General features: G+C 40.7%; 1 protein-coding gene across 5 annotated transcripts in view; it reads right to left on the bottom strand.

The window, feature by feature from the left end:
- The window catches only part of CCDC136 (coiled-coil domain containing 136), a 106,281-nt gene that overhangs the window by 62,047 nt on the left and 17,238 nt on the right, over nucleotides 1-26,996 (bottom strand). For 4 of the 5 annotated variants that reach the window (XM_075345377.1, XM_075345378.1, XM_075345380.1 and 1 more), the window contains exons 2-6: nucleotides 18,655-18,750; nucleotides 9,909-10,100; nucleotides 9,603-9,677; nucleotides 7,695-8,009; nucleotides 2,797-2,908 (exon numbers count right to left, since the gene is read on the bottom strand). In XM_075345377.1, coding sequence (XP_075201492.1) covers nucleotides 2,797-2,908; nucleotides 7,695-8,009; nucleotides 9,603-9,677; nucleotides 9,909-10,100; nucleotides 18,655-18,750 — 790 coding nt within the window. The remainder of the gene's footprint in view (nucleotides 1-2,796; nucleotides 2,909-7,694; nucleotides 8,010-9,602; nucleotides 9,678-9,908; nucleotides 10,101-18,654; nucleotides 18,751-26,996) is intronic. The other variant, XM_075345379.1, reaches the window with a different exon arrangement.

The raw sequence follows: 26,996 nt of genomic DNA, 5'->3' as shown, positions 1-26,996 counted from the left end.
GCGGGCTGCTGCACATGATCACACTATTTGTATGAACATTTAAGGGCTCTCCTTATCTCGTTTTATGGGGTGTTCTTGTTATTGATGTATTCTCAATTATATTGGTGTGATTCTGTGCGGCAGTTTGCTGTTCTGATATACTGTGTGACAATCTCAATTTGAGATGTTAGAGTACTGGGTTTATTATAACTCCATTCCTGCAATTTGCTATAACACCTATATTGTAATATGTGGTGACAATATATACCACTCGTTTGCCTTGTATCCTCTAATTTTGATATCTGGCTTGCAGAGAAACTATATTTTTTTATTTTCCTCTCTCTCCGTATTGTCGCAGTGCACGCATGCGCGGCCTGTCTGGGATTCTCGCGCTCTCAGCCGCGTCTCTATGGCTACTTGGACGCCGGGTTCCCGGCGTTCGTGTATCCATGACGCGTCTGTGGGGCGGGACTTCCGGTTGACCGGCCCCATGTGCGTCATCTTGCTGCCCAATCGAAGAGAGCGGTGGCCTATATCTACCTCACTTCCTCCGTGTTAGTTCACGCCCCCTGACGAAGGTTTACACCGAAATGCGCATTGGGCGCAATCCACTGCAGTCATTGTCATCTTTCAGCTATATGTAAGTCTTGAATTGTTGTTCATTATTTCACTATATGTACCTGCTTTTGCATATCTGTTTTTGGGCAATGCTCGTGCCTTGTGCACTGTATGAGTGATTGGTGGGCATTATACTGCCACAGGTTCATGGAGTGCCATGTGCTCCATGATACTAGCGTGAAAAAATCTAGTGGTATTTCTCATTATATACAACTCTTGAAATTGTTAGTGTGCAGATGAGGATTTTTGGGATTATAATCTCTGTATTGTATGGGTATTAAACACTATTCTTTGTGATTACCATTATTTCAGCACTATATGGGAATTTTCCGTTGCTGAGCATGGATATTATGATCATCTATATATGAATGGTGTCCCTATCCTATACATTTTTCCTCTGTACACTACAACAATAGATGAAGGATATTCTGTTTGTGTGTGCCACTATTTCATGAACTGCTCCAGGTTCTTTGTACCTGTAATCATTTGTGGTTTTTATGATCACCATGTATATGGGGGTCATTGAGACCTATATTTATGCCCTTTGGTATGGTGATCTATGAATTATAGTCTCATATTTCTGGCCATGTGTTCCTGTGTTCTGAGCCTGGAGCGTTTCATATGATTCATGGATATCAAGCATTTGCTCTTATTATTACCACCCTCATAGAAATCCATGGAAGCCTAATTTTTAGGCATGTAATTTCTGCCCACTAACTAGAGAACCGTGTTATTCTCATGAACTGCTCCGTGCTCTGCGCTTGGAATTATGTCTGGATATTTTTGGTCTCCATGCGTATATATAGAGGACAATTTGAGTTACCTTGGTACAGGTCCATAATTGTACTTGGAGTAGTTCATGTGATCTTCAATAAACTGCAATACTGTGCTCTCTATATGTGCATGTATGGATGAGCGAGTCCCAATAAATCAGTAAGGGATATCTGATTTTTTACCTTATGCAGATTGTATTGTAACTTTGATGGTGCATATGTATTCACATTCTTGACTTTCTTATAATGCCTTGCACAATTGGTGCATGCTGACTGTAGTGATGTATACCGGGTCTGACCCCCCCCACCTGTCCGCACTTTTATTCACAATAAAAATAAATAGACCTAATTGATCGCCTCTTGTTCCTCTCTTTTTTTGTTAAAAAAACTTGTGTAGACATAGATGGACATATTCCATACATTCAATATATTTATAAAAGAAAAAACTCAGGAACTGCAACAAATCCATTTAAAACATCACATTTATTTGGTATTGTTATAAATAAATGCCCTATTATAACTGGCATCAATTCACTAACTGAGCAATTATCCACTTAGCTAGACAACTTGTTACAACCACCTATTTTACATGCTGCCAGCCACATTAAAGATATCAAACATTTACTAAAAATTATGGATACAATGGTTTGGTCACCTGGTTACCACTGGATTACTAGTTCATTGTTTTCATGTTCCACTCATAACAAAGCTTTGGTTACTCTATTGTTTCACTTACAAAAGTTCAATGATTTATCTGAGAAATTGATTGATTTTATTTTACATGTTAATTCATTTCTACTAACTAATATTTTTTATCATTCAATAATTCATTTTTTTCTACAAGTCCAAGGTTGTCCCATTCTCACCATCCCTTGCCAATTTATACATGGAATGGTGGGAGGAAGCATCTTCTTTATATCAACCATCAAATTCATTTTCTAATAACATCTATTGGTATGGCAGCTATATAGATGATGTGCTGTTCATTTGTTCTAGGGAGGTCAATTCTTCAAGATTATCTCAGCACAGGAATATTTTTTGTAAACAATTCTAATTTATTATTATTCCAATATCCTTATATTAAAATGAAATTAAAAATTAACTTTGCTTAAGGTAAACCCCCTTTGATCCATAATAAAACCTCACATGTTTAAATAATTGCTATGAATATAATATATATATGAATTCATACAACACTATGCAATATATATACGGTATATATATATATATATATATATATATATATATATATATATATATATATATATATATATAGATAGATAGATATATGATAACAAATGAGCAAATACAGAATGCATGCAGATAACTATAGTAAATTGTTTTTAAGTTTGTTGCTGCTTTTTATTACCAAACATAACCAAACTGAATGAGCAAGTGGAATTGAAGCAAATACATAGAGAATTACCTTTCTCCACCTAGGAGCAAGAGATGACTCTTCAGCTGACTGTTACTTTCTTGTAAAATACTGCGTTCCATCTGGAGGTGCTGACATTGGTCACGCAGGAACTGCAGCTCCCCTGTCATAATGGCACAAGTATGGAGGTTAACTTCTAACATTCTAACAGTGTAGGCATGATAAAAATGCATTGGAAGTCAGGGACACTAGTAAGGATATACTGTATATAAAATATAGTAATATATAATATTTTAGGGTTTCTTGACTGTATTTGGAAGGCGGACATTATGAGCCTTATGTAATTTTATATTTATGATGATCAAAAGAAATGCCTTGTCAGTCTACATGTTGAAAGGCTTGTGTGCTTTGTCCTCTGTTTGAATCGGTCCCAGGATTAAGGCATCTGACACCCAGTGATCAGTTGATAACTGAGGAAACTCGACAGTAAGTGTGCTCAATATTCCTACCTCAACAATGCAGGGTAGCAATGGAGCATTATACAATTCATGGTGAAATGAACTATCTACAGATCTAGCAAGGGTTAATTAAATAGATAACCCAGCAAGGTCATAGTAATCTTTGCAATATGATGCTATTTGAAATTACTTTCTCTTAAAGGTCCTAAACTGGGGAACATCCCATTGTCTAAACTAGGATTTTAATTAATGACAGCATAGTGTGTTACTAATGGTAATCTTTGAGACTGTGGCCCCAGCTCTCTTCAGGTCATTGACCAGATCTTCTGTAGTTCTTGGCTGATTCCTGACTTTTCAGAAAAGAAAAATCAAAACAACTCACCAGAAAAAGCCATTAGCCGAAAAGGATCAAATGGCAAATGCACTTGCAAGATGCAGCAGCCCCCTATGATAAAGGTGGTGGTAACCCAGGTGCAGAATACCAATGAGACAACCACTCACAGCCTAATATTTCATAGAGGGGGTGGCTGCTGGTATTACACATGCACACAGATAAGGCTAGCATAGGGCGTCAGTCACACAGATAGGTGTAGTGCACAGTGTCTGACTGGCTTACAGGCTATTCATGAAGCCCATACTATTAGATGAGGCGAGATGCCCAGCACTATGTAAGGGTATCACACAGGACAGACACCCCGAAGGCCCATGCGGTGAATTATTTTGAATATAGGATAGGGACTCGTGAGCGTGGGGACCCTTGACGATTGGGTTATAAGCTTATGTATTTTCACCAAAATATGGACCAATACCTCACTTTATTAATAATCATTTTATATCATTTTCTATTGCACAATTTTCTGTAGGATGCAGCCGGCCCCTTTGGGGTTTCTGTCCTGTGGGGTGCACTTATATAGTGCTGGGCAGACCACCTGATCTAATAGTATGGGTATCATCAATGGGATGCAAGCCAGACACTGTGCATCACACATACCAGTGTGACTGGTGCCCTATGCAAACCTCATTAGTATGCATATGTAATAACAGCAACCACTCCCTCCATGAAATGGTAGGCTGTGAGTGGTTGTCTCATTGGTATATTGCACATGTTTTACCCCCACCTTTATTATAGGGGGCTGCTGAATCTTGCAAGTGCATTTGTCATTTGACCCTTGTTGGCTAATGGATTTTTCTAGTGAGTTGTTTTTATTTTTTTTCTCTGAAAGGTCAGGAATCAATCCAAAACTGCATGAGAAGATTTAGTCAATCACCTGAAGAGAGCTCAAAGATTACCATTAGTAGCACACTACGCCGTCATGGATTAAAATACTGCAGGACACGTAAGGTCCCCCTGCTCACGCCAGTACATGTCCATGCCCATTTGAAGTTCGCTAATGACCATTTGGATGATCCAGAGGAGGCATCGAAGAAGGTCATGTGGTCAGATAAGAACAGATTAGAACTTTTTGGTGTGAACTCCACTCACCGTGTTTTGAGGAAGATGAAGCATGAGTACAACCCCAAGAACACCATCCAATCTGTGAAGCATGGGAGTAGAAACATCATATTTTGGGGTGCTTTTCTGCAAAGGGGACAGGACAACTGCACTGAAGGGAGGATGGATGGGGTCATATATCAATAGATTTTGGCCAACAACCTCCTTCCCTCAGTAAGAACATTGAAAATGGGTAATGGAAAATCTTTGGAGGGAGCTGAAACTCAATATTACCCAGTGACAGCTCTAAAACCTGAAAGATTTGGAGAAGATCTGTATGGAGGAGTGGACCAAAATCCCTGCTGCGGTGTGTGCAAACTTGGTCAAAATCTACAGGAAATGTCTGACCTCTGTAATTGCAAACAAAGGTTTCTGTACCAAATATTACAACTAATAACAAATCTTTGGTTGCTCTATCGTTTCACTAATATACGTTCAGTGATTTATCTGAGAAAATGATTGATTTTATTTTACATGTTACTTCATTTCTACTAATATTTTTGTATCATTCAATAATGTTTTCTACAGGTCTAAGGTTGTTCCATGGGTGCCAGATTCTTACCATCCCTTGTCAATTTATACATGGAATGGTGGGAGGAAACATCTTTATATCTACAATTGAATCAATTTTATAATCACGTCTATTGATATGGCAGCTATATAGATGATGTGCTGTTCATTTGTTAGTGATAACAATAATAAGTTCCACAATTGGATGTGTTTAAAAAAATGTTCCTGTTCTGAGATAATCTTATATATGTGCCGCTGTTATATACTGTGTAATAGCTGTGCCTGACCATACAGGGACATACCATAGCCCCTTTGCTGGGGAGGAAGTAAAAAAAGTAAATGACATGGGATCGGAAATAATTGTTTCTTTCCAGTTGTAATAGCAAGTCAAGTATAGTATTAATAAATCCTTAACCTAAAGGAGTTGTTCTATCTCAATCATTTCTAGATAGTCCCACATCTGCGACTCACACAGTTTACGTTGACATGAAATGGGGCCATTAGTTAGGAGTCCCACAGGTGGGATCTGTAGCTACGAGACATTTATAGTGTATCCGAGAAGATATATTTTAAATATCTTCGACAAGAATACCCCTTTACAAGTCCCAGTTGTATTTTAGAACTGTATATACATAGCTACGTTACTAGCTACTAGAGGGGAAAATAATATGTTCATAAATATTTAATATCTATTTAAAAATTAATTTATTAATGCCATGAGCATGTTTTTTCATCCAAACATAAAATCCATTCTCGTGATTTTGGCAATTTAAGAAGCTCAATCTCTGGCTACATTTACAGAGGGTGAAATAAGTATTGAACACGTCACCAAATTTCTAAGTAAATATATTTCTAAAGGTGCTACAGTATGTACATGAATTTCTCACCAGATGTTGGTAGCAACCCATCCAATCCACAGATGTGTAATACTGAGAAATGACACAGGGAAAAAATATTGAACATGCATACTGAAATATATTTAATACTTTGTGCAAAAGCCTTTGTTGGTGATGATACCTACTGTATGGAGAAACTAGTCACAGACATTGCTCAGGTGTGATTCTGGCCCATTCTAAAATACATCTCCAAATCCTGAAGGTTTAGTAGGCTCCTTCTATGAACTTTGAGATTTAGTTCCTTCCATAAATTTTCTATTAGATTCAGGTCAAGTGAATGGCTGGGCCATTCTAGCAGCTTTATTTATTTTTTTCTGAAACCAATTTAGAGTTTCCTTGGGTATGTGTTTGGTATCATTGTTTTGCTGAAATGTCCACCCTGGTTACATCTTCATCATCCTGATAGATGGCAACAGATTTTCATCAAGAAGGTACCTTTGTCCATTCATCCTTTCTTCAATCACATGAATATTTCCAGTGCTGTATGCTGAAAAACAGCCCCATACCATGATGTTCCCATGATGTTCCCATGAACTTCACTATTGGTAGGGTGTTTTTGGGGTGCCTTTTGCCCTCCAATCACAGTGTGTATTATGCTATCCAAAGAGTTCCATTTTGGTCTCATCTGATCAGACTATATTCTCCCAGTATTTCACAGGCTTCTCTAAATGTTGTTGAGCCAACTTTATATGCTCTTTAACATGTTTTTGTTCAGCAATTGAGTGTTGTGTGGTGAGGGTGCATACAGGCCATGGAGGTTGAGTGTATTAATTATTGTTTTCTTTGAAACAATTGTACCTGCTGATTTCAGGTCTTTCTGTAGCTCTCCACAGGTGGTTCCTGGCTTTTAAGACAACTCTTTGGATAATTCTTTTCACCCCTCTGTCTAAACTCTTGTGATGAGCACCTTATCTTTGACCTTTGTGGCAAAATTATGTTCTTTTTACTTTCAGATTATGGCTTCAGCAGTGCTCATTGTAACCTTCAGTAGTTTAGGAAATTGTTCTTATAACCAATGCCATCATTATGTTTCGCAACAATAAAGTTGCAACGTGTCAGTATTGCATTCTAATTACTGATAGATTTCAGCTCGTGTTATGTCTTCCCATGGCTTTTTGCACCTCTCTTTCTTGTGTTCAATACTTTTTCCTTTTGTCATTTTTCATTTTTACACATAACAGTTTATGGACATTTGTGCTTTGATCTCTTTGCTTCTGTTGATTGGATGGATTGTTACCAACCTCTGGTGAGAAATCCATGTCAATTGCACCTTTAGAAATATATTTACTTTGAAAATTGGTGATGTGTTCAATACTTGTTTCACTGTATGTATACATGTATTTAATGTGAAAATGCCCTTTAAATTTCCATAATAGTATTTGATTACAACCTTATTGTTCTTGTGCATTTCAAGGTTGCATTAAAATCCATTCAGTGAAAGTGTTTAACACACAGCACTGCACTAAGTTGACAAAAATGTTTTCTAGCCAATGACATTTATTATACAGGTTTAGGGTATGAAAAGTTTCATAGGAGTTCCTCTGTAATGAGTAGGGCCCTTGTGTGTAGACTATGATAGACAAAAGCACTCACCCTGCAGGGTCCCTGGCTCCTGTCCTGCATGGCCACTACAGCTTTTCATGCTGATCTCTGCTCTAAGACTGGTTATCTCCATCTCATACTCTTGTCTTGTCTCCTGTAATTCATGCAGCTCTGCTCGCAGCCTGCACAGCTCCTCCTGCAAGGATGCAATGTCACTCTCCCTCTCAGCTGCAGCTTCTTCCGCAGCCTGCCGCAGGGACATGATCTCCTCCTGTGCGCATCGTAACTCTTGGGACACCTCCAGCAGCTCACACTCCTTCTCCTGCTCCAAGCTGTCTACTTCTTCTTGTACAGAACGCAGCTGAGCTACAAAGATAAAAAAGAACTTGTTATTCTGAGGGAAAAGTCAACATAAAAAACTTTGATCCTAATTAAACCACTATATAGGTTCAATATTTCTTGGGTGACTGTGTGTAGATAATTTTCCTGCTAGATCTATTATAGTTAATACGGTGGCAAAAATGTTTTTGGCCATTTTGATCAATTTTGGGTTAAAATGATTATTTGAAGACGTATTGTTAATATTACAAGTTATCTTGGGTGTCCTGGTAGTCTACAGTAATAAAAGGGCTAATACCAGAAATTTAGGTATTCTAAGGAAGTGAAGAATTCAAGTCATATTTTGGGAGAAGTAGTCAGAGGTGGAGAAAGTGAGATTACTGTGAAGGTGTATTTTAACAGAATGTTAATTGCCTATATAAACAGAAGCATCCTTTTTTAAGGAATAGGAGCTGATATTCAGCTCTCGACAGCAGCGGCTACATATTGAATAGACCTGAGCTGTTCAATTCCATTCAATGCTTACATTCTGCCAAAGCTGAAGTTAAAGGGAATCTGTCAGCAGGTTTTTGCTATATAAGCTGAAGCCTACATGCTGCAAGGGTTTACACAAAAAATTCAGGACTGCCTGTCTTGTCACAGTCTTATCTGTTGTTTATGCTGTCTAGCAAGACAATTATCATTGCAGGACTACAAAGCCAAGCGCACTGCAGTCCGGCACACCTCCTTCTCTGAATGACACCTCACTGTCAATGTACAATCTCTAGTAAGAGCCTGTTGTGGGCGGACAGCTCTCTCAGCTCTGCTACATGGCTAAATCTAAAAATTCTGATTGTTTCAGAACCTCTGCACTCAATAATCTAAGTGGTACATCATTGGATTCAGTATCTCCTTGCCTACATCATGCTGCTCTTGATTAGGTAGCAAAAAACCTGCTGACAGATTCCCTTTAATAACAGCTGATCAGGGAGAGTGGTGTATTTCGGACCACCACCTCTGAATTTTATTTCACTATACCACTTTAATGTGCATCATATAATAGAAGACAAAAAATATTTCTTAAAAGGATTGTCTTATCTTCTCTAATGGGTACAATTGCAACATGCTTGTAAAAACAAACAATTTTACAATTTACCTATTATTAAAAATACTTTCCTTTCTCAAGAATGGGGGGGATTTTTATTTCTTGAGTTACTGCTCATTGCCTGGGTTGCTGGGCACTGACTGCAGTCTGTGGTGGACAGTCTCACGGACAGGGAGCATGGATCATGCAAGCTTTTCGCTATACAACTTCCAAGAGTTGCACTGAAGTTGGCTGGTTCGCTGGAGCCAGCACGTCTCTGCATCTGTATTCCTCCTATGCTACAGAGGTAAACCTGTCTATGCTAACAGTACAGCAGAATGCAGAGTTCAGGCCATGCCACTGGTCCAAACTGTCAGTTATCAAGAGCGCGTTGGCCCCTGGAAAACAGTATGCTGTAAAGCAGAAAGCGGTTTGCTCCTGAAGATAGAAGACGAGACAACCCCTTTAAGTAGGTTTTTAAGATAACATGGTGAATGTATACTTGTTTAAAAGTTTCCTGTATGCCATGATGAATTTTCTGCCGTTGTGTTACCCACCTTGCAGTCTTTGAATTTGCTTGGTAAAAATTTCGGCTTGTTGAGCACTTGCCAATCGTTCTTCCTCCAAAATACCTGTAAAAATATACCAGTAGCTGGCATCACCAATGTTATGCCAGAAGGAAAGGAGGGTGTGCTTTTTAAATAGTGGTTAGACATTCTATAGAGGAATGTTAACTCAAAAAATAAGAAGAATAATTCAGAATTGGTGACATAACCTGTGAATATTATGAATATCATCTATAATTTAACAGTGCGTTACTTTACTGATTACAGCCAATGCTTTGGAATATTCACTCTATTTACCCTGCATCTCCAAAAAGCTGTCTTCATGTTTCAGTGCCAGTTCTCGGGTTTCTTCCAGCTCAGTGAGCAATTGTATGATCTGGGTTCTTAAATCTTGGCTTTCTAAGAGCATGCTGCTTGGGCCACTTTCTGAACCACTTTGAATATCTCCAGACTCTGACTCAAGATCTGGTGGCTCTTCATCTTCTGAATCTGCAATTAAGGAAATTAGAGTTACAGTTTCATAGTTAATACGGTTGAAAAAAGACAAATGTCAATCAAGTTCAACTGAGATATGGGAAATGATAAATGTAACCCCTTATATGTACAACTGCAACATATGATTTAGTCTACCCTAAAAAAAACTAATCTTTCTCTCCAATTGCCAATCCACTGGACTATACATTCATAAACAAACTTAATATTTTTTAAAAAAAATCAATGGTTTTCTCTGTGACCAGCTGTAAACTTATCCACAGATTGAGAGCACAGGTATGCAAAATTTGGATTTATGAAAATTGCTTCAAACCCAATTACTGATCTCTATGTTTTCTTATAAATATATATATATATATATATGTATATATATATATATATATATATATATATATATATATATATATAAAAAGAGGAAATATGAATTGAAAACCAAAGAAAAAATTCACCTTAAAAATACTCTTTATTAAAGACTTATTAAAACGGTATATCCTAGAACCATCAATACAGTTCATCCAGACCGTGGTCAGGTGAAGGGGGTGCAAGACACATAAACTTAGGTGTAGGTAAAGGGGTAGTGGTATTAGGGTGACAATAAACCACCAAAGATAAAACCCAAGGGTTAGAAAAGGCTCTAGGTCTAGCACTTAGCCCTCACTGTCACCTGCCTATCAGCGGAGTTGCACCATAATTTTTTGGGTGCCCACCGCTCCTCGTTGACTCTTCCCTACCTTGCCCTAGATAGATAATTGCCAAAAAATGGCCCCCGTCACCATTAATACGTGTGCAAGATGAATCGTGCCCAAAGCTGTCAATTGTCAAATATCCTCAGTTGTTAAGGAACATAAATCTACATGCCTGAGTCTGCAAAACAGACTAATACTAGTAAGGCACAAAAAACAGAATAATGAGTCCTAAAGATAATATCATGAGAATTCCCAGCAGGGACTTATCTGCCAGGATCTCCAAAGAACCTAGTCCCAACGCGTTTCCCTCCGAATTTCTTGGGGTTCATCAGGGGACCTTCACAGGACAATAGTCCATGAACAAAAAGGCCATCTAATAATATATATTCCAGAAGCAGACGATACAGATGCCTGGATAAAATCCCAATATTTAGATTATTTAGTGTCCAAAAAGTGATGGGACGCTCCAGCAGTCAGCTAGAGCATGTACACCGCACGCTACAAAATGCATGTTTTAAAACTAATCTTTCTTTCCAATTGCCAATCCACTTGACTATACATTCATAAACAAACTTAATATTTTTAAAAACATCAATGGTTTTCTCTGTGACCAGCTCTAAACTTATCCACAGATTGATAGCACAGGTATGCAAAATTTGGATTTATGAAAATTACTTCAAACCCAATTACTGATCTCTATGTTTTCTTATGCCTTGATTTAGAAAAAATACTTCTATTTTTAACCATCAAATGTAAATTTTGCAAAAAACGCACGTGAAATTTAAATTATGTACAAATCAAATTAACCAGAAAAATCTTTATTGTAGCCAAAAATATACACAATGTTACAGCGTATATATATATATATATATATATATATATATATATGTATATATATATATATATATATATACATATACATATATATATATATATATATATATACATATACATATATATATATATATATATATACATATACATATATATATATTTAGACATATGTATTTTGAACATTCATTTTGCAACTTTATTGGAAATTAATTCTTGCGCCTTTTTCCATTTGTCTTCAAAGCTTGTCTTTTCTCTTATAGAAGGCCTGTAGAACTTCTCTGTGAAGCATCCAGCAGTTGTCCCCATCATATTCACGTTTCATCTATCTTGGTATCGTCGTTCCACCTCCTTCACATTCTGATTAAATATTTCTCCTTGCTCTTCGCTAACAGCACCAAGGTTTTCAGGAAAGTAGCCCAAATGGGAATGTAAAAATGTAATTTCAAATTCATCAGACAACCCAAGGCTTTGAAACCTTTCTGCATGTTCTTCATGACAGACTTAAAAGGGTGGTTTACCCATATTTTTTATTGTCTAGTTCGATATTATATTGAGAAACAATGTTTCTCTCATATACCTTGTGTTGGCAATAGTGCCTGTGAGAGGCGTAATTGCAGACCGCTGTTCCTGCTCCAGTGACGTCACCGTCAAGTGCCGCCCACGTCACATCCGTGCAGCCGGCTGCATTCTTCCAGACTCACTGAGCTGTGGGCAGTGTTTCACCGCTGTCAAAGCACAGCGAGTCTCCTGCTCCCCCCTCCCTCCTCCCTCACAGCAGAACGCTGCAAGCAAGAGACGCGACGCTCTGTGCTGTGAGGGAGGAGGGAGGGGGGAGCAGGAGACGTGCTGTGCTGTGACAGCGGTGAAGCACCGCCCACAGCTCAGTGAGTCTGGAAGAATGCAGCCGGCTGCACGGATGTGACGTGCGGCACTTGACCGTGACGTCACTAGAGCGGGAACAGCGGTCTGCAATAGTGCCTTTCACAGGCAGTACTGCCAACACAAAGTATTTGAGAGAAACATTGTTTCTCAATATAATATCGAACTAGACAATAAAAAATATGGGTGAACCACCCCTTTAAATTTTGGATTTTTCTTGTTACCTAGAAATTTCTTCACAACTTCTTTAAAAGAATCTCAAGACCTTTTGTGAACAGCTTTTATTTTTGTTTTGAATACGTCTTTCTTCACGAGTTTCTGAACATCCTTCAGTTTTACTTTGGACAGTCCCTTAGACTTGGCACACTGGCACTTAAAAGTGTCTCATTCATCAGTCCAAGCTTAATGTTGAGTGGTGGCAGGAGAACGTTAGTGGGATCAACTAAACTTTCTGCAATTATGCTCTTGAGTCCAGGATGCAAATATGTTCTTGTTGGCCAACTTTTTTTGCTCCTGTGATGAGTCTTCTTCCGGTTGTTCCATTCACCCAAAAAAGTAAAGTTCATCCATGCTTGCCAAGGAGCAGAGAGAGAAGTCTCAGATCATCACATATTGACTATCCTTGATCCTCGTAGATAAGTTTCTTGAGAATAAAATCTAAATTCTCATACCTTTCCTTCAAGTGCACAGAATGCCAACAGTCTCTGAAGCACACTTGCTGCCACTGTGCAGACTTTTTTTTTGTTTTTTTTTTATTAATCAATAAAGAGTCTCCACTTGCTCACATTGTACTCAATGACACATTTTTCCATCAGCACTGGAACATCATTGAAATACATTAGAGCACCATCTTCAGAAAAGTATGGAAGGAATTCCCTTTAGATCTCTATGGAATTATATTCTATTTTAAGCTTATGAGTCAGTGTTTGCGAAAAAACTGTACGTGATGGATTTTTTTCAATATATTTGAGGAGATCAGTGATCGAAAGTAGATAAAATTCACCTCGTACTTTTCAAACAATTTTACCCTTGCAGACCTCTGTAGTTATTATGGTAAAGATAGCTTGTCTTCTCTGGAGATTGAATTCATCATTCTCCAGACAGAGGGAGTGACCCTGTGTCTTTTAAGAGGCTTTTAAACAAAACCGTTTTTGTCCATACTTGTTGTACAAGCAATATGTACTTGTACAAGTTAATTATTTTCCTCTTAGATTACTGTTCTTAAGACTGAATAAATGTAATTATTTTATTATTTCCTCATAGGTAAGATCCTCCATGTTCCTTAATAGTGTTCCAGCTTTTCTTTGTACCTCTTCTGACTCCAGGGCATCCTTTATATGAACTGGTGCTCAAAATTGAATTGCTTATTCAAGATGGGGTCACACTGATGCTTTTTAAGTCCAGAAATAATGTACCAGATTTACAGTATTTTAATCAGTCCAATGCTTGGCAGACAATCAGTATTGAGACCAAAATAGATATGTGTAGAATGTAGTTTTATAGAATTGTATGACATTATCTTTGGCAAGGCCAATTCTTCTCCATCAGGACAAGTAAAGGTCCATATCTTCCTATTTTATCCTTCTATAACTTATACCCTATCCTAAAATATTTAGCAGATTTTGCTGCAAAACATAAAAAAAGCCAAAATTTTGGGAAATAACTTGACTGAAGATATAGAAGATCCAGCAGATTCAATCAGTACTGCTCAAATCCCAAAGTAGATCTAATGTAATAGCAGCAGGTAAGGTAATAGTACATAACGTAACCTTTAATACTCACATTAAAAACACACAGAATAAAGTGCCCAAGTGAATACAATGAAAATAATTTTCATATCTTCCACTAATGTCACATCCCTTATGAATTAATAAGTAAAATTTTAGGTGATATCTACGCTTAGGCCCTATCCTCCAGGCTGGAAAGATCCGTAAAATGATATAATGGTGCTCTATATCATATATGTTAGATATCATCAACAGCAATAGCTCAATTCATATCATCTACTCAGTCACACAGTGAGGAAAATAGGTATTTGATAAACTTGTGATTTTGCAACTTTTCTCATCTACAAAGAATTAAAAAGTCTGTAATTTGTATCATAGGTACAACTCTAACAGACAGAATCCCCCCCCCCCAAAAAAAATCCAGAAAATCATATTGTATGATTTTGAAATAATTAATTTGCATTTTATTGCATAAAATAAGTATTTGATAAAATAGAAAAACAGAACTTAATGTTTGGTACAGAAACCTTTGATTGCAAATACAGAAATCAGATGTTTCCTTTAGTTCTTGAGTGTTGACCAAGTTTGCACACACCGCAGCAGAGATTTTGGCCCACTCCTCCATACAGATCTTCTCCAGATCTTTCAGGTTTTGGGCTGTCATTGGGCAACATTGAGTTTCAGCTCCCTCCAAAGATTTTCTATTGGGTTCAGGTTTGAAGACTGGCTAGGCCACTCCAAGACTTTGAAATGCTTCTTAAGGTGCCACTCCTTAGCTTGAGCTGGTTTACAATTTTGTCCCTGATGTCCTTAAACAGCTCTTTGGTCTTGGCCATGGTAGACAGGTTGGAATGTGATTTAGTGTGTGAACAGGTGTCTTTTATACAAGTACTGGGTTCAAACAGGTGCAATTAAGGTGAGTAGTGAGTGTTGAGTAGAAGGCCTTCTTAAAGAAAAAAATAACATGTCTGTGAGAGACAGAATTCTTGCTGGTTGGTAGGTGATCAAATACTTTTTTCATGCAATTAAATGAAAATTAATTATTTAAAAATCATACGATGTGATTTTCTGCTTTTTTGGGGATATTCTGTTTGTCCCAACACATAATCTGTGCTAGGATTCATCAGGAAATTGCTTAGTGGATACAGGGCTGTCAATAGGACATTGAAACCTATATTGAGACCCAGGTGTTCACCCCTTAGGTGAACCGGTGCTGCAGCCTAGTGGTCCCACTACTGCTCTCACCAATGAGCATTACAGTTTGCCCAGGCCATGGATACCTCTGGCTCCAGTGCTGTCCTGCTTACAGGTATGCAGCAAGAGATGGTCAGTCAATGAGAAAAACAACACCAGATCCTGACTTAACTGCGGCCAGTGAACACCCATCTGCACGCTTTGACACAAGTGTCTCCACCTGCCCTGTGCCGGTTGCAGTCCCTACTCTGACAGCTAATCCAGCTTCAGGCTCCGGTCCTCATTTGTCTACTCCTCCGTGGCTTGACGCGACCCTAACCAATGCAGGGACTTTATAAATCAGTGCTCCTTGCACTTGAACTAATGGAACATCCATCCATCTTTTGTTCCATTAGTTCATCTTGGACCTAGCCAAAGTTGCCTTATGATGTTGCACCTGACTGGCCCTTGCTTGGATCAATCCATTATGGAAAAGAAGTGATCCTGTCGTCCTGAACCTGCAAGACTTTTTAGAGGTGTTCCGCAAGGTATTCAATGGACCAGGTGGCTGCATTGTGGGAGGGACTGTCTAGTACAATTAAGGATGAACTGGCCAGCTGTGAATTGCCTTTTCCCCAACAACAACCTGGTATCTCTGGCTATGCGCATCGATCTCTTTTTCCAAGAACGTTCCAGAGAGGTGAACCGAGAGAGGAGAAAGTTGTGCCTGAATCCTACCTTCCAGAGACCCATCATGCCATGACTAACATCCACCGATGCTTATCCTGAGCCAATGGAGGTAGATCATGTGAACTTGACAAAGTCTCATCCGAGGGCCGTCACACCACAGAGGGATGCTTTTAGCACGGAAATGCTACTCACCTGATCCATTTTTGTCCAATGAAGCTGGGAAACTTCCAAGCCTAGGGTCTGTAGGATAGGCTACCCTAGGTGAGAGAAAGACCTTTCCGCTCTTATCCATATCCATGTCCGTATCCTGTGGCAGCCCCAATCAACAGCGTTGGACAGTTATACAACAGACCAATGTGGATCGCTATCAAATTCCAATCCAACTACTTCAAACTCCCATAGCTGTATCATCTGTGAATGAAAAACCTCTATCCGAGGCTATTCTGTTCATCACAGAGCAAAGTGGAGCTTTGGGTGGGAATGCTGAACTTTGAGAAGATCGCCTTCTACATACTTCCAGAGTTGTCGCACCCATTGCTGCTGGGCCTACCATGGCTTCAGATGCATGAGCCTGTCTTGGACTGGAGTTACGGAGATGTGCTCAGATTAAGGTCAGTTCTATCACGAAAATTGTCTTGTTCTAGTCCATCCTGCCTGACCATCGGTGATGCCTTCAAATTTTCCGGGTCTGCCATCTACCTACTGAGCTTACGCAAATGTCTTTAACAAGAAAGAGGAGGCTGAGAGTTTGCCACCAAATAGGCTTTATGATTGGTCTTTCGACCTACTTCATGGTTCCACCCCTCCCAGCGGCCGTATCTATCCTCTGTCACAAGTGGAGATGCAAGCTATGTCCAAGTATGTTAAGGAGAATCTGCAAGGGAATTAATCCAGAAGTCCTCCTCATTGGTTGGAGGCAGATTATTCTTTATAAAGAAAAGGATGGCTCCCTTTGGCCATGTATTGATTATAGAGGTCTCAACCAAATCACAGTCAAGAATAACTATCCACTGCCACTTATACCGGAATTGTTCAACCGTCTCTAAGGTTCCAGGATCATTTCCAAGCTCGATCTCTGTGCTACGTACATGCTTGTCTGGATATGGTCTGATGACGAATGGAAGACTGCATTTAATATCCATGATGGTCACTACAAATATGAGGCAATGTCATTCGGGTTCAGCACTCTGGTGGTTTTCCAGGAATTTGTGAACTATTTCTTCCGAGATCTGCTCTACTCATGAGTGGTGGCATACTTAGACAACATTCTTATGTTCTCTCCCGATCTGTAAACACACCAGAGGAATATTCGCCGGGTTCTACAGAGGCTCACAGAGAATCGTTTATACACCAAATTCAAGACGTGCCTTTTTGAACAGACATCTCTTCCCTTCCTAGGTTACATAATCTTTGACATTAGTTTGAGGATGGATCCGGAGAAGGTGTCGGCAGTTCTGAAGTGGCCTTGTCCTGATGGAGTGAAGGCGACTAAGTGGTTCCTGGGTTTTACCAATTATTACCGCCAATACATCTGGAAAGGGCGATGCATCCCATTGTCATCTACACCAACCACAAAATTTTGGACTACCTACATTTGGCTCAGAGGCTGAATCCACACCAAGTACAATGGTTGCTGCTCTTCACCTGCTTTGACTTTCTTCTACATTTCCGGCTGGCCAAAAAGAATATCAAGGCATATGCACTTTTCAGGTCCTTTCTGTCGGCCGACGAGGAGGAAGAGCCTTAACACATTATTGAGCCCTCCAAAATGCTAGTGCCACTAGCTTACGCATTACCCCTTCTCACACTGGCTGCAGCATACAGCTCATAAATTTCTTTCTCACATATATCTTACTTGTGTCTTCAGGATTCTTATGAGCCTCTACAGTTCATCCTGTTCACAAGAACCGCGTTTTGCATGCAGATAAGAGTTTATTATCCACTTTATTATCTCTTATACACATACACACCACTTCCAGAAAAAACTTGATAAAGACTACAAGGCTACATTATAGACGAAACATCGGAGGTGTATACACAGATGGTGCATTTGTTATTAAAGTGGACATCATTCCTTTTTTGCAAAAGAATTTATTGTGTGCCGGAGTTTATTGTTATTATTAGTACTTACAATTACTCCTGAGCACCAACTAATACGACAGTTGAGCTACCTTACCACTCTCTAGTAGAAAGGTCTTGTTAGGTAGGGTAATTAGTAATAATAAATATATAAATGTTGGTGGATTGGAGGGCATGGGAGACATTACAGGTTCCCTTTAAAAATTCAGAACTCAGGTTTATTAAATCTTCCAGTTGGCCGGGAGCACTGTAGTTGTTCAATAATAAATTAATTTTAATTAATTGACTAATAATTGTGCACACAGGGTACATGCACATTTATTACAGAATTACATCACATCTATAAGAAATGTTTATATATCCAATAGCGCCTGTCAGTACAATTTTCAAATCCCTTTTTTCCTTTGTTAGTTTCTTATTCCTTTAACTCAATATACATAACTTTATTGAAAACATGATTAAAGCATATATAGTGTTACTTACACTCACCATTCAGCAACTCTCCAGGGTATGAATGATTCCTTCTGGAGAAAGGCTGAGGAAGCCAGCGAACTGCAGATCCTGAGCCCGGGTTGGAAACTGTAATAGAAAGTTTAATACATTTATAATAGAAAGTTACAATTGTAAAGTTACATAATTTACAAACTGTGGTCCAAAATATTAGCAGAGTGTATCTTGAGGCACCTAAGCCTTAAAACAAAATCCAGGCCCAGCCAGCCCAGAGAAAACAGCTGAAAATAGCTGATGGGGTATCGGGTGTCTGACCTCCTCCGATCAGATACCGTAGCTTATGCCATGGAGGAGGGTGATCAATATTATACTATAAACCTGGTCAACTCCTTTAAAAAGAATCTGTCACCAGATTTTTGCTACCCTCTCTGAGAGCAGCATAATATAACAGCAGAGACCCTGATTCCAGTGATGTGTCTTTGTCAACAAAACTGATAATGGAGAAGAAAGCAGTTACACAAGAGAGCATGGATGGTGACTTCTGCAGTATCTTCTATAGAAGCCCCTCAGAGTGCAAACTGTTTTTTTTGTATTTTATGTCATGTTCAGTTATGCACCTGTTCACACGTCAGGTCGAGGAGTGCAGTCAGTCTTTTTTGTCTATATGAAGAGGGTCATACCTTCTGACCGTGCACCCTTCCCCCAGTTGCCACAGGTAATCTTATCCTATATAGCAGGTTCCTACTTGCCCATACACAGGAGGTTTTTAACCTAGAGAGAGGCTTCAGCATAGCGTCAGGGACCCAGTTACGAGATATGCCGTGAAGGGGCAACTGGGCAGATATACAAATGGCCATTTATATATGCTAAATATCTCATATTTTTCTCAGATTTTCCTTAGCAGTAATGCAGATCCATGTTCACATATTCATGGTTTCCATACTTTAGCATTATCAGAGTGCAAACTGTTTTTTTTGTATTTTATGTCATGTTCAGTTATGCACCTGTTCACACGTCAGGTCGAGGAGTGCAGTCAGTCTTTTTTGTCTATATGAAGAGGGTCATACCTTCTGACCGTGCACCCTTCCCCCAGTTGCCACAGGTAATCTTATCCTATATAGCAGGTTCCTACTTGCCCATACACAGGAGGTTTTTAACCTAGAGAGAGGCTTCAGCATAGCGTCAGGGACCCAGTTACGAGATATGCCGTGAAGGGGCAACTGGGCAGATATACAAATGGCCATTTATATATGCTAAATATCTCATATTTTTCTCAGATTTTCCTTAGCAGTAATGCAGATCCATGTTCACATATTCATGGTTTCCATACTTTAGCATTATCAGAGTGCAAACTGTTTTTTTTGTATTTTATGTCATGTTCAGTTATGCACCTGTTCACACGTCAGGTCGAGGAGTGCAGTCAGTCTTTTTTGTCTATATGAAGAGGGTCATACCTTCTGACCGTGCACCCTTCCCCCAGTTGCCACAGGTAATCTTATCCTATATAGCAGGTTCCTACTTGCCCATACACAGGAGGTTTTTAACCTAGAGAGAGGCTTCAGCATAGCGTCAGGGACCCAGTTACGAGATATGCCGTGAAGGGGCAACTGGGCAGATATACAAATGGCCATTTATATATGCTAAATATCTCATATTTTTCTCAGATTTTCCTTAGCAGTAATGCAGATCCATGTTCACATATTCATGGTTTCCATACTTTAGCATTATCAGAGTGCAAACTGTTTTTTTTGTATTTTATGTCATGTTCAGTTATGCACCTGTTCACACGTCAGGTCGAGGAGTGCAGTCAGTCTTTTTTGTCTATATGAAGAGGGTCATACCTTCTGACCGTGCACCCTTCCCCCAGTTGCCACAGGTAATCTTATCCTATATAGCAGGTTCCTACTTGCCCATACACAGGAGGTTTTTAACCTAGAGAGAGGCTTCAGCATAGCGTCAGGGACCCAGTTACGAGTTATGCCGTGAAGGGGCAACTGGGCAGATATACAAATGGCCATTTATATATGCTAAATATCTCATATTTTTCTCAGATTTTCCTTAGCAGTAATGCAGATCCATGTTCACATATTCATGGTTTCCATACTTTAGCATTATCAGAGTGCAAACTGTTTTTTTTGTATTTTATGTCATGTTCAGTTATGCACCTGTTCACACGTCAGGTCGAGGAGTGCAGTCAGTCTTTTTTGTCTATATGAAGAGGGTCATACCTTCTGACCGTGCACCCTTCCCCCAGTTGCCACAGGTAATCTTATCCTATATAGCAGGTTCCTACTTGCCCATACACAGGAGGTTTTTAACCTAGAGAGAGGCTTCAGCATAGCGTCAGGGACCCAGTTACGAGATATGCCGTGAAGGGGCAACTGGGCAGATATACAAATGGCCATTTATATATGCTAAATATCTCATATTTTTCTCAGATTTTCCTTAGCAGTAATGCAGATCCATGTTCACATATTCATGGTTTCCATACTTTAGCATTATCAGAGTGCAAACTGTTTTTTTTGTATTTTATGTCATGTTCAGTTATGCACCTGTTCACACGTCAGGTCGAGGAGTGCAGTCAGTCTTTTTTGTCTATATGAAGAGGGTCATACCTTCTGACCGTGCACCCTTCCCCCAGTTGCCACAGGTAATCTTATCCTATATAGCAGGTTCCTACTTGCCCATACACAGGAGGTTTTTAACCTAGAGAGAGGCTTCAGCATAGCGTCAGGGACCCAGTTACGAGATATGCCGTGAAGGGGCAACTGGGCAGATATACAAATGGCCATTTATATATGCTAAATATCTCATATTTTTCTCAGATTTTCCTTAGCAGTAATGCAGATCCATGTTCACATATTCATGGTTTCCATACTTTAGCATTATCAGAGTGCAAACTGTTTTTTTTGTATTTTATGTCATGTTCAGTTATGCACCTGTTCACACGTCAGGTCGAGGAGTGCAGTCAGTCTTTTTTGTCTATATGAAGAGGGTCATACCTTCTGACCGTGCACCCTTCCCCCAGTTGCCACAGGTAATCTTATCCTATATAGCAGGTTCCTACTTGCCCATACACAGGAGGTTTTTAACCTAGAGAGAGGCTTCAGCATAGCGTCAGGGACCCAGTTACGAGATATGCCGTGAAGGGGCAACTGGGCAGATATACAAATGGCCATTTATATATGCTAAATATCTCATATTTTTCTCAGATTTTCCTTAGCAGTAATGCAGATCCATGTTCACATATTCATGGTTTCCATACTTTAGCATTATCAGAGTGCAAACTGTTTTTTTTGTATTTTATGTCATGTTCAGTTATGCACCTGTTCACACGTCAGGTCGAGGAGTGCAGTCAGTCTTTTTTGTCTATATGAAGAGGGTCATACCTTCTGACCGTGCACCCTTCCCCCAGTTGCCACAGGTAATCTTATCCTATATAGCAGGTTCCTACTTGCCCATACACAGGAGGTTTTTAACCTAGAGAGAGGCTTCAGCATAGCGTCAGGGACCCAGTTACGAGATATGCCGTGAAGGGGCAACTGGGCAGATATACAAATGGCCATTTATATATGCTAAATATCTCATATTTTTCTCAGATTTTCCTTAGCAGTAATGCAGATCCATGTTCACATATTCATGGTTTCCATACTTTAGCATTATCAGAGTGCAAACTGTTTTTTTTGTATTTTATGTCATGTTCAGTTATGCACCTGTTCACACGTCAGGTCGAGGAGTGCAGTCAGTCTTTTTTGTCTATATGAAGAGGGTCATACCTTCTGACCGTGCACCCTTCCCCCAGTTGCCACAGGTAATCTTATCCTATATAGCAGGTTCCTACTTGCCCATACACAGGAGGTTTTTAACCTAGAGAGAGGCTTCAGCATAGCGTCAGGGACCCAGTTACGAGATATGCCGTGAAGGGGCAACTGGGCAGATATACAAATGGCCATTTATATATGCTAAATATCTCATATTTTTCTCAGATTTTCCTTAGCAGTAATGCAGATCCATGTTCACATATTCATGGTTTCCATACTTTAGCATTATCAGAGTGCAAACTGTTTTTTTTGTATTTTATGTCATGTTCAGTTATGCACCTGTTCACACGTCAGGTCGAGGAGTGCAGTCAGTCTTTTTTGTCTATATGAAGAGGGTCATACCTTCTGACCGTGCACCCTTCCCCCAGTTGCCACAGGTAATCTTATCCTATATAGCAGGTTCCTACTTGCCCATACACAGGAGGTTTTTAACCTAGAGAGAGGCTTCAGCATAGCGTCAGGGACCCAGTTACGAGATATGCCGTGAAGGGGCAACTGGGCAGATATACAAATGGCCATTTATATATGCTAAATATCTCATATTTTTCTCAGATTTTCCTTAGCAGTAATGCAGATCCATGTTCACATATTCATGGTTTCCATACTTTAGCATTATCAGAGTGCAAACTGTTTTTTTTGTATTTTATGTCATGTTCAGTTATGCACCTGTTCACACGTCAGGTCGAGGAGTGCAGTCAGTCTTTTTTGTCTATATGAAGAGGGTCATACCTTCTGACCGTGCACCCTTCCCCCAGTTGCCACAGGTAATCTTATCCTATATAGCAGGTTCCTACTTGCCCATACACAGGAGGTTTTTAACCTAGAGAGAGGCTTCAGCATAGCGTCAGGGACCCAGTTACGAGATATGCCGTGAAGGGGCAACTGGGCAGATATACAAATGGCCATTTATATATGCTAAATATCTCATATTTTTCTCAGATTTTCCTTAGCAGTAATGCAGATCCATGTTCACATATTCATGGTTTCCATACTTTAGCATTATCAGAGTGCAAACTGTTTTTTTTGTATTTTTTTGTATTTTGTTTTTTTTGTATTTTGTTTTTTTTGTATTTTAAAACAAAATCCAGGCCCAGCCAGCCCAGAGAAAACAGCTGAAAATAGCTGATGGGGTATCGGGTGTCTGACCTCCTCCGATCAGATACCGTAGCTTATGCCATGGAGGAGGGTGATCAATATTATACTATAAACCTGGTCAACTCCTTTAAAAAGAATCTGTCACCAGATTTTTGCTACCCTCTCTGAGAGCAGCATAATATAACAGCAGAGACCCTGATTCCAGTGATGTGTCTTTGTCAACAAAACTGATAATGGAGAAGAAAGCAGTTACACAAGAGAGCATGGATGGTGACTTCTGCAGTATCTTCTATAGAAGCCCCTCATCTATAGAAAGCTACTGCTAGGAAGGGAGCACAAATAATATAAATGCTACGGATAGTGCACAAGGATACAGTTTACATGAGGTGCCAAATTAACAGTTACAAACAGTTTCCTGACACTGCTAATTCTAAAGGGGGCTTAACATGCTGCGACATCACTAGCGTTCACACCCGCCCCCGTCGTTTGTGCGTCACGGGCAAATCGCTGCCCGTGGCGTACAAATTCGCTAGTAGCCGTCACACATACTTTCCTCCATAATGACGTCGTTGTGGCCAGCAAACAGCCTCTTTTCTAAGGGGGCGGTGCGGCCTCACAGCGACGTCACACGGCAGGCGTCCAATAGAAGTGGAGGGGTGGAGAGCAGCCGCATGAAAGTCACGCCCATCTCGTTGCCAGTTGACGAACAACCTGCGTCCAAAATCAGCAACGATATTTGGGAAATGGACAATGTGTCAACAATCAATGATTTGGTGAGTATTTTGCATCTTTAGCGGTCGCTTGTATGTGTCACGCGCAACGACGTTGCTAAAGAGGCCGGATGTGTGTAACGAATTCCGTGATCCTAACGTCATCTGTCGCGGGCGGCGGGGCGCTGCGCTCGCTAACGCTCGGGTCTGGCGCTGCTGCTGCTCGGTGGCTCGAGCGGTGAGCCGGATCCGGGGACTCAAGCGGCACTCCTCGCCCGTGAGTGAAAAGGGGGTTGGTTTGTTTTGGGGATTTAGTCCGTGACGCCACCCACGGGTTGTGGTGAAGATGGGCACCACCGCTGCTGGTGACGGGGATCCCGGGTGCGATGGTAGGGAGCAGCTGGGATGTTGTTTTCCCCCTGCGTGGGTAGGGGTTGGTGGTCCCGGGGCCCGATGGTGTGACGGGGAGGCAGGGTCGGTGAGGTGCAGGGTTGCAGGGACAGCGCGGCGCAGTGCCGGATGGCATGGGTGTACTCACTCAGCAAAAGAGGCACAAAGTCACCGGTGAACCAAACGGCTGGATGGACGGGTCCCGCAGCCGGCTGCAGTGTCTCTCCCCAGACAGGTGATGGTGGCTGTCTCTCCCTGCACCTTTGTGTACTGTGTTGACTCCAATGGCTTCCCAACGGTAGTCCGCTCCCCGGTGTATAGATACTGGAGGAGCCCGTTTTGCCCGCAGGCGCTGGCCCTTGGATTTCTAGCCGTTGGCGGTGGCTGTGTATCCTCACGGTGTGAGCGGTTGCCTTCAATCGGGACTTGCTTGTTAGGGAACTCCGGGGATTCCTGTCACATTCGGATTTGACTATTAACGGCGGCTCCAAGCCTGGTTGGGGTCCGATGGCCCTGCCTGGGTGTGCTTAGCTTCACTCCGTTCCCCGGTCCGATACCGGTGGGCCACCGCCCAGCCCCGGTCCTTACGGCTCTGCGGAGTTCCACTAACTCCTGCAGACAGCCACCACCGTCTGCCAACCTTGCTGTCAGTGCCTGGGCTCCGACCCAGACACCTGCAGTTTGTGACCTCTCACTTTCACCTCCAAGACTCATCTGTCACTTTTCCTGCCTCCAGGCCTGTGAACTCCTCGGTAGGTGGGGCCAACCATCTGGCTCCGCCCCACCTGGTGTGGACATCAGACCCTGGAGGGAGGCAGCAAGGGTTTTGTGTCTGACTAATGTAACTGTCTGGGGGGTGGTGGGGTGTGTTTGCTTTGTCTGTGGCTACCTGGCTAGTCCAGGGCACCACACATCTCGTTAGTGATGTCGTTACGTGTAAAGCAGCCTTAAAAACTAAGGAATCAAGATGCATTTTAAGCTGCCTTTCCATTTATACAGGTACCAAGTGTGGGATAAAAGTTTAAGCTCCAGGTGTCCAAAATATATAAGCCAGTGGTGCGTCATCAGTAATGATAAATGATACATCCTAAGCAAAAAGACAAGTCGTACAAACTAAAAAGGCCATACATGTGACAAATATGGGCCGAAAAAAATTCTCAGACTACACCAGCTGTTTTTGATTTTTTTCAGGTGATGATACAGCTATTGCTTATATTTAACCACCAAAAATTCAACATGCCTAATCGGTAGAGATGGGCGAACCCGATCTGTAAAGGTTGGAGTTCGTACCGAACACGGAGTGCCTGGGGCTTGATCCAGAACACTGTCTGATACTGTTCATTAGAGATGAGTAAACCTGTTCGAAAAAGGTTCGTCAATTTCAAATTTGGCACGAGCCTTACCCATTCGGGTTCGTGTTCCGCTGACTGAACACTTTTCTCAAAAATCAGCAAAGTTCAGCTTTGTTCGGTAACTGTTCATGGTTGCAATAATGCTTTTCTTTTACCTTATTATCAGTTTGGCTGGGATAGTGGTGCTGTATGATTAGCAGAGGGACGTGTTTCATGAGGGGAGGGGGTGCAGAGATGTCAAAGGAGTGGTAGACTTTTTTTTTTATCTTTTTGTGTGGATGTTCCGGCAAGATGTGTTTTTTTTTGCCAGGAGGTGTAGATTGTGTGCGGAATTGATGTAGAAATTTCAGCAGAAAATCTGCCTTTCTTGGCAAAAAAAAATGCAGTTTTTAAGCCAAGAGTTGTAGATCTGTGAACTCACTGACCTCCCCTGAGGTGAAGTCACTGAGTTCATTGAGGACCCCTGAGGTCAGGTTATCTGTCACAGGTGGAGGGCCATGGGAACCTCCAGCTGTGACCGCAGCTAACCTGAGTGATATCACCGCTCATCGCTGCAGCTCATTCTCTGCCTGACATTACAGCATGCAGTCATGTTGTGTGGCATGATCGCACACTGTTAGTTAAGATGTAGCAGAACTGGAATCATCGTGGGACCTTGTGTGGATTACGTTGTACCTGGGTGTTTTGGGGGTTATTAAAGGGGTGAAAAAGGGTGTTTGTTTTTGTATTTTACTTCAAGTAAAGGAATTTTTTGGTGTCTGTGTTTATTTAATTTCACTTACAGATTAGTAATGGGGGGGTCTCATAGATGCCTCCTATTACTTATCTAGAGCTTAGTGACAGCTTTGGGCTGCCATTAACCCCTTATTACCCCAAATGCCACTGCACCAGGGCGATCAGCATGAGCCAGGTAAAGCACCAGGATTGACCCATCTAATAGATGCGACAATTCTGGGGCAGTTGTATGCTGCTATTTTTAGGCTGGGGGGCCGATAACTATGGGCCTC

Source organism: Anomaloglossus baeobatrachus, chromosome 4 (assembly GCF_048569485.1).
Source record: "Anomaloglossus baeobatrachus isolate aAnoBae1 chromosome 4, aAnoBae1.hap1, whole genome shotgun sequence".
Lineage (NCBI taxonomy): Eukaryota > Metazoa > Chordata > Amphibia > Anura > Aromobatidae > Anomaloglossus > Anomaloglossus baeobatrachus.
The sequence above is the reverse complement of the archived record's forward strand: the minus strand, read 5'-3'. Positions and strand labels throughout refer to the sequence as shown.